At 39.0% G+C, this 8,499-nt stretch overlaps 1 protein-coding gene across 1 annotated transcript; it reads left to right on the plus strand.

Annotated features, from left to right (window-relative positions):
- Positions 1 to 1,445: 1,445 nt before the first annotated feature.
- Positions 1,446 to 8,091, plus strand: LOC139711035 (serine/threonine-protein phosphatase CPPED1-like). Its single transcript, XM_071622959.1, has 6 exons — positions 1,446 to 1,873; positions 3,409 to 3,615; positions 4,348 to 4,492; positions 5,433 to 5,569; positions 6,822 to 6,962; positions 7,798 to 8,091. The coding sequence occupies exons 1-6, from the start codon at positions 1,822 to 1,824 to the stop codon at positions 7,998 to 8,000; spliced, it is 885 nt and encodes a 294-aa protein (XP_071479060.1). The 5' UTR covers positions 1,446 to 1,821; the 3' UTR covers positions 8,001 to 8,091.
- The last annotated feature ends 408 nt before the right edge of the window (positions 8,092 to 8,499 follow it).

The raw sequence follows: 8,499 nt of genomic DNA on the forward strand, positions 1-8,499 counted from the left end.
GGAAACTAGTTGAGAGTGAGACTCCCTTAGGCCAATGCTATAATTTAAGAGTCAAAATGAGTGAGATCAATAGAAATGCTTGCAAATGAAATAAAGTTTTAGATTGAGAAAGAACCAAAATGAGTGAGTCTCACGCTCAATGCGTGAGAGTTGGCAGCCCTGCCAATCCAGATTCTCACATCAAATATAACTAAACATAAAATCCTTTCACAACCCGAACCAAGTCCTTGGAGAAAATAAGACAGGAGCACTTGTCGGAATGGAGCAAATGTCGTGTTACCACATGATAGGTATGTTCATTGACACGTACAAGTGTACAAGCTGAACTTGTATTATTGTCAAGCCCCATGAGCCACTCGATCATCCCCCCCCCCCCACCCCCACCACAACAAACAATGCTCATAAACATTTTAATAATTATACGTCTAGGCCGATAGTTATGGTTGGACGGTAAGTAATAATTTTCTTTACCATGTTAGCATGAATTGAATGTTTTTTTTGTTTTTTTTTTTAATTACAATGTAAACATATGAAGAGTTTGTTGGCAAAAACCGATAAGTCCATATTTGTCAAATGGAGATATTTGCGATTAAAGGTCAAGAAAAATAATGAGAATAATAAGAAAATTTATGCTTCTTTTGACCATAACTTCAAAAATGTACCTTTATATGTAGTGACCAATATATCATTTAAAAGGTATTATTTTGTACTTCATGACAGAGACCGTATTTCAAAATCTTCAAAAATGGACTTCGGTTTTTGCAAACAAACTCTTCATATGGTGTTGAAGATTTTGTGGTTAGGATTGGGATCTTCAGTGCGTGGTGCTTGAGTAATTATAATCAGTGGCTTGGCAGGGACTGGTACTTATATTTTCAGATTTACTTGATGTGTCTGTTGTGTCTTTTGTATGAGTATGTTTTGTGTGACCTTGATCATCCTGTAAAAACCCAAACGTCAGAGTGATTACGCAATTGGGTAAGGCTATGATCATGGCTATCCACGGCCACACAGCACTATGTGCGCTTCTGCACTCTTTGATCCAAACGTTAGTCTCAGTTGGACAGCTGTCTGTATGAGTTTCTTTTTTCCTAGTTTTTTTCTTTTTTTTTTTAGATTCGATACAATGCACTTCAAAGTAATATCTATATCCTTTAATAGATTGTATCGGATGATAAGCGACAAATTGTAAGTGGTTTTATGCATGAACTATGGCGATTTTTTTTTTCTCTCTCTCTGTCGAACGAATTCGTACACTACGTACACTAATCACGCTGTGTATAGCAGTAAGGTTTGGTAAAGACGGTGTGAACGTTTAGACTACGAATATTACGCAGCTTGGACGGGGGGAAATCCCTTTGGCGGTATATATATATATATACACACTGCGTACTATTATATGAATGTAACCATGTGTGATCGCTTCTTGCAAAGCCAAAGAAGTTCTTGCGCCATGGGGGTCTCATAATTCGTGTTTTCAATGGGCATTAGTAGGGTGACGCGTTGTGCTTGACGTGGAACTTGATGACAAGTTTACCAATATCACGGTAAAAGGGGATTTTTGATATAAATACTTGCCCGTGGAAAGCAATATGCCATTTAAGAAGGAAGCAGGAGAAAAAGAAGTTAGTTAGAAGGGAAGACTTACTAGGGACTGGTCGATCCTGATCAAACACCACTTCAATATATACTAGACCAGTAGTATAAACTACTAGAGCTGAGTGTGTTGGACAACTGTCTTCTCTGGGCAAACGAGAGGTCTTTTCTTGACAGAGGACAATCCTACAGTGACCAGCGGGCCAGGTCTTCAATACCGTCACCATGACTGAATTTAAAATTGAAGCAAGAGATCGTCAATTCCATGGGTTTCCAGGTGATTATCTTCTGTTTGTTAATTATATTACATTACCAGAATAAAGGCAGTAATACTGTATGTTGCATTGTCATAATTGCTGTTGATTACTATTGTGGTATACGGTAACTGTTAGCCTTTCAGTAATGGGCTATTTTCATAGTAATAGTATTCCGGGGTATTATGTGTGCAACGATGTCAAATAAATTATGACTGTATATATTCCATGCAAGGATAGCAATTATGGACAATGAAAGTATAGCTGAGCTGAGATGATAAATTGTGTTAACAAGCTTTACATCCAACTGTTTCCGTTCAGCGGTATTACAGATTATGTTCTTTATAGACTTTTCATTGGTGCTCGATCGTCTGATAATGCTAGATATTTGCTCAAGTCGACATTTTCCAGTAATGTTTGCCTAGTCAGTCTCAATTCAGAGTAGATGACATATGTGTCTGTACAGTGTGTAGCCAAAGGGGAAGTTGTGGACAAGGACATTGGAAGCTTCCTGATGGCGATTTGACAGATAGTCTCAAAGCTCCGAGAGTGAATGTAGAGGGTCAGAGATATGTCGTCATCAGGGGTAGTTCAGATACTGGATTTTAATCGTCCGCAATCCCCACACTAACACACGCGTACACATGCATGCACCCACACAATGCACCCAATCCATCAATTGGTACTTGTGTATTACATGCAGACACCATCAATGTACATGTTGTATGTCCGTACGGAGGCACACTGCATGTCAGTGTATACATAATGCTACGAATACAGTCCAGGAAGTGGACTACATCAGGGGCAGATCCAGGAATGCCATAAAGGGAGGGGGGTGGGGGTTGGGCGAAAAAACATTTCTGGTGCCACTTCCAGGTTTAATCAGCTGACACGCAAAAAAAAAAAAAAAAATGCCTTCCATTTAATTTTTTCATTTCTTGTGCCTGTTTTGCAGGTTTCATCAGCTGACAAGCAAAAGAAATTTTAGAAAAAAAAAAAGGCTTCAGCGCAATTTTCTCCTGCCACTCCACTACAATTGGCTGACAAAGATGGTTTCTTTAAAAGATTAAAAGGGGGCACACATGCCACCTTTCATTCTTTTGTTTTTATTTCTTTCATTATTTTATGGTCATGGTATTCCACGAAGAGACACTACTTTGCTTGTTATGAAGAATAAATGGAGCCTTACTGTTCTCTGCACTGTTCCAAAGTTTTTCTGAATGGTAGAAAATTGCTAAAACGTACAATGTACATCTTTAGAAAAATGACATAAATTGATGGTTCAAAATATGAAAGACCTCAGTATACACTGAATAGCAAAGAGAAGTGTAGACTCAATTTCTGCTTTCCAGCACTTCAGTTATGTATGATATTTAAAAAAATTAATACCAACTACATAGTGAAGGAGGATTATGATGACATGAACACACTATCCTGGCACCCTTTCGCCTTGGAAATTCATACTTGTCATCATAGAGAATCTGTGATGTGCACCTTAAATTTCTGTTTCATTTCATTATTTTTTTTTGTTTTTTGTATTTGTAAATTTGATTTGCAGGTGATGAGGAGAAATGGAAAGGTCCATTCTTCTTCATCGTAGGAGCTGACCCACAGATGGGTATGCTGGACACCATGGATAAGAAGAAACCGGTAGGCTGGGAGAGGGAGATCCAGTTGGTCCGAAAGGCCATAGAGGCCATCAATGCCATGAGACCGCGACCAAAGTTCTTCTTGATGTGCGGAGACCTCGTTCAAAACACACCAGGTTTGCATTGGCTCCTGATGATTGTTGTTGTGAAAATAATGCTAGCCGTTGAGCTCTACCTGCACACACTGAAGTGTCGCAAGTAAAATCTTAGCAATACACTCAACTGTGTATCGATCAACAGAAAATTTAGCACAGGAAATATACGAGTATATAGGACCTATATATATTCATAAATAGAACCTGTACTTGACTGCTAGTCAGCAGTACACAATGTACATGTAATGTGGAAATGCTCTCTTTTTCTGTCATTACACATTGTACTACAACATAATGAATCCTTTCTACTTTTTAGGCCACACACAGGCACAGAAGCTTATATAGGGCCCAAAGTAATTGTATGCAGAATTGCTCTGGATATGTAGTGATGCAGACAAGATATGCCTCAGACCATGCATAGTCCAATGAATTGCTGTCTGTGTGTGACAATGCTTGTATGATATGTATTAGAGCAGGCTCGATTTCATCAGTGGGTTTAATACAGAAGTCATCAAAAAAAGAATCAAGACTTCTTGTTGACTGTTTGTGATGTAGTCAGTGAAGAGACTGATTGTTTGTATTACATACCAGTTTAATCCTTTTCTCCCTTTTTTTTTTTTCAGGCCACATTGCTCATAGTTATGACACCCATTTTTTATTTGAAAAGATGTTTGCTTTAGATCATAGCAGTTTGTGTAAATGCTCAATTAGATATCTCATATCTCATTTCTTTCACCTCGTTTTGTGTCAAAGGTGAAGAAGGGCGAGAGGGACAGGAGAAGGACTTTATCGCTGAATTCTCCAAGCTGGATCCAGAGATCCCCCTCGTGCTCCTCAGCGGTAACCATGACATCGGGAGGATACCTGATAGAGAGTCCATCAAGGTCTACACCGATAAGTGAGTCCACACCATTCCCTATTACCTGTGAGATCTATTGTCATGTCATAACATTAATCTCTCCCTGCTCCATTTTGCCTCGGGAGAAAAATTTCAATTGCGTGTTGCTCCTTTTTCAGTATATGACATTTTCTGTGTGACTATAAACTGACAGTGATGGACACTTTATGTGTATGTTAAAGGGGCTGGACAGCTCTAGTTGAGGTGGGGATTCGTGGTTTTTACATTCCTAAGTGAAATAATGAGAAACATCTTATAAAATATGAAAGAGCTTGTCATTTTAAGAAGGATTCAATGTTTATTTGATGAAAATTGGTTTTCAAATGGCTGAGATATCCAAAAAAGTGATAATAATAAAAGACTACATGCCCCAACTTTATTAGGATCTCTTTGTTTCACCTTGTTTTGGCATATCTCGGCCACTTCAAAACCGATTTTCATCAAATAAACTTTTGATACCCCTTAGAATTGCATGCTCTTTGACATCTCATACAGTGGTTTCTGAATATCTAGCAAAATGTTAAAAGCTAAATCCTCACCTTGACCAGAACTGTACACACCCTTTAACATTAGATGAGTCAACCTAAACCTTTGTCCCATGTTGATGTATGAGTGAATTACTCATGGTAGCTTAGCCATATCCAGACCCAGTCACAAGACATTGAAAGTTAGTTGCTTTTAAGGTTTTTGAAAGACTAGATCTTTTCATGCTTCACATATCTATACCAATTTCATGAATAGGTAAACTAGAATAATTTTGAAATATATATTCATCAATGAGAGATCACTTTAATCTGTTCTTGGTTATCGAACTTATTCAGTACTCGTAAATGTTACCACTTGATGGTAAGACCAATCTATGAAGCTATTGACACAATCTTGCAGCTGAAGACTTCTGAATTCTAACCTGCCCGAATCATTTTGACCCCTGTTTCCCTAGATTTGGTGATGACTACTTTGGGTTCTGGGCTGGAGGCGTGAGATTCCTGGTCCTCAACTCTCAGCTCTATTACAACGACTCCAAGGCCAAAGATGTGAGGGAAGAACATGATGCCTGGCTGGAGAACCAACTTAAAGGTATATATTACTCATTACAGATGACTTAACTAGTCTAAGCCTTGCATAAAGAGGCAAGAGAAAGGCTGGCACAGTGTAAACAACACAAAAGACCAAAAGCAGGTGTTTAGATAGCTCTTGATTGCATTTTAAGTAATGGTAGCAAGTGACAAATCAATCGTGTTGCCGACAAAAATAGTCTGAGGTACATGTCTTTGTCACATTGTAATTTCACCAGACTTTAAATCAGCATTGCTAGTTCTTACTGCAGGGAAGCAAATAAATAATGTGTTCCAAGCCTACAGGGCAATTGCCTCCAAGGACAATTACCCCCCCCCCCCCCCCTTGCTAAATACTGGTGAGTGATAAGGTTATGAAGTAAAGATTAAAGGACAAGTTCACCTTCATAAACATAAGGATTGAGAGAATGTAGCAATATTAGTAGAACACATCATTGAAATTTTGAGGAAAATCAGACAATCCGTTCAAAAGTTATGAATTTTTGAAGTTTTTGTGCAGTACCCGCTGGATGAGAAGACTACTGCAGTGTATGAATAACTTAGATGTCACATGCGTACAACAATATAAGGAAAATATAAAGAGAATTTCACAAAATTCCATCTTTTGAAAAAAGTACACATTCCCCTGCCTCGTTACCGACAAATGTTATGGGTAATATTATTCCCCCTGCCTTTAGAAAGAGGCAAGTCAAGTGCTCTTTTATTATGCGAAAAAAGTGAAAATATGTTGAATTTTCTTTTACATTTTCTTTATACTGTTGTACGCATATTACTCACAAGCTGTAGTAGTCTCCTCATCCAGCGGTTCCAACACAAAAATTTAAAAAATTCATAACTTTTGCATCGATTGTCCAATTTTCCTCAAACTTTCACTGATGTACTCTACTTATATTGTTGCATTTTCTCAATCCTTATGTTTATGAAGGTGAACTTGTCCTTTAAGGTTGGGGTTAGGGTTAAATTTAGGGTTAGAGTTTGGGTTAGGGTTAGGATTAGGTTCAGGATCAGTATGAGTGTTAGGTTCAGGATCAGGATTAGGGTTAGGGTCAGGGGTAATTGCCCTAGACCCGTTCCAACTCGTGGAAACGACCTGTTCCTACACACAACTACAACACACTGAAGGGTATCATTCATGGACATATCTTCGTGTTCCTCATGTACCATATGTACTACATGAGAGAATTGTGTTCTTGTTTTCTCCTCTCCTCTCCATCTAATGATAAAATGCTACCCCCCCCCCCCTTACATTGCAGCTATGAAAGAATCTGGCTGCATGCATGGCGTCGTGTGCCAACACATCCCCTGGTTCTTGGAGACGGCCCACGAGGACAAGCTGTACTTCAACATCGAGCGAGACTTCCGATTGTCCATGCTGGACAAATTCAACGATGCAGGTGTGTTTGGTCTTGTTGTCGTCTTTACTCTTGTTATATTCTCTGGGATTATATTGACTGAGTGCATTGAAACTCACTGTAACGTCATAATTTATGATGTTTAAAGGTGGGTTTACTATGAGTGACAAGTTTTCATTATCATGACATGCCAGTTTACAAGAATATTGTTTCAATCTCAAATTTGGATATCGAAACCACTCTTGTGAGTCTGCATGCCTGTTAGACACAGAAACAAATATTTGTGTGACTGATAGTAAGCCACATCCTGTAAAGTGGTGACCTTTGACCTAACCTGGAACATGATATTTGTCCAACGAAGGTTGTGTGTTTACAGACTACTTTGCCGTGTTGATTAGGCAACCAGTTGTTTTTGTGCAGATGGAACTTCGGACTGAAACGTGCCATATAGCATTGCATGTTGAAACAGATTGTGTGTGCATTTGGTATGGGTATGTGAGTTGGGGGGGGGGGGAGGGGGCAAAAAAGTTACGGGCTAGAGATATCAATCACTAAGACTATCACAACTTTGCCAAGTTAAGTATTGACAATGTGCAAATGTATGCATTTAGATTTAAATTGCATATTGTTTTGTGACCAGAAATTTTGGACAAGAAGGCTAGTCTCGCTGTGGTGTAAATCTGAATCAAATGAACACCAAACAATACGGGCAAACAAAGATGTACCCCACAGGTCAATATTCATAAGGGTTTGTATATTCCAAGTGTTTGTGTGTATGTGAGTGTGCATTTGAGTGCACATGTATGAGTGTAAAAATAGAAGAAGACACTAATTTGTGACCGAGATTTTGACCTTGTTTGTATTTTTTTTCCCACAGGAGTGAAAGCAGTCTTTTCGGGCCACTACCACCAGAATGCTGGCGGGGTGTACAAGGGATTGGAACAGATCGTCACTTCCTCCATGGGCTGGCAGCAGAGGGAGGATGACAAACCTGGCATCCGGGTCGTCAAGGTGACGGAGGAAGGCATCTTCCATCAGTATTACGAGATGGATCACATTCCCAGCACTGTGGAAGTGTGAAATAGAGGAGGTTTCACAAGAAAGGGAAGATTCGCAATCAACAAAAACGCACAAAATGTAGAGAGTGATGAGAGAGAGAGAGAGAAATATAGTGAGGGAAATATTTATACACGTGTATATAGAGAGAGAGAAGAGAGAGGGAAGGGGGGGGAGAGAAATTAGTGAAACAAAGGAAATAATAATGAGAGAGAAGGAAGACAGAGAGATTAAGAGAGAAAGCTGAGGAGCGGAGGGAGATGGAGAGAAAAGATAGACAAACATAATGACAACAAACCGAGAGCTCTCTTTAAGTGTATCCGTTTAGTATGTAGCAGTTTATGGTCCCTGGAACGCATTAAAGGCAGCATGACTTTTCACGGTCAGTGCTTGAGCCTGTCCTGTTTTTACTGGTTATACAAATACCTCATGACTTGCCTCATATTCTTTTATTGTCTATTTCTACTGTAAAAGCTGATATTTTCATGAGGGTTTAATTTTCATGAATTGTGTGAATCAATAT

The sequence above is a fragment of the Diadema antillarum genome, unplaced genomic scaffold (genome assembly GCF_040938485.1).
Source record: "Diadema antillarum isolate AM-2024a unplaced genomic scaffold, OU_Dant_1.0 seq00001605_RagTag, whole genome shotgun sequence".
Classification (NCBI taxonomy): Eukaryota; Metazoa; Echinodermata; class Echinoidea; order Diadematoida; family Diadematidae; genus Diadema; species Diadema antillarum.

Coding starts and splice junctions, on each gene's coding strand:
- LOC139711035 (XM_071622959.1), top strand. CDS start 1,822: ATGACTGAATTTAAAATTGAAGCAAGAGATCGTCAATTCCATGGGTTT. Junction 3,616..4,347: donor CCTCGTTCAAAACACACCAG/GTTTGCATTGGC, acceptor TTTGTGTCAAAG/GTGAAGAAGGGCGAGAGGGA. Junction 5,570..6,821: donor GCTGGAGAACCAACTTAAAG/GTATATATTACT, acceptor CTTACATTGCAG/CTATGAAAGAATCTGGCTGC.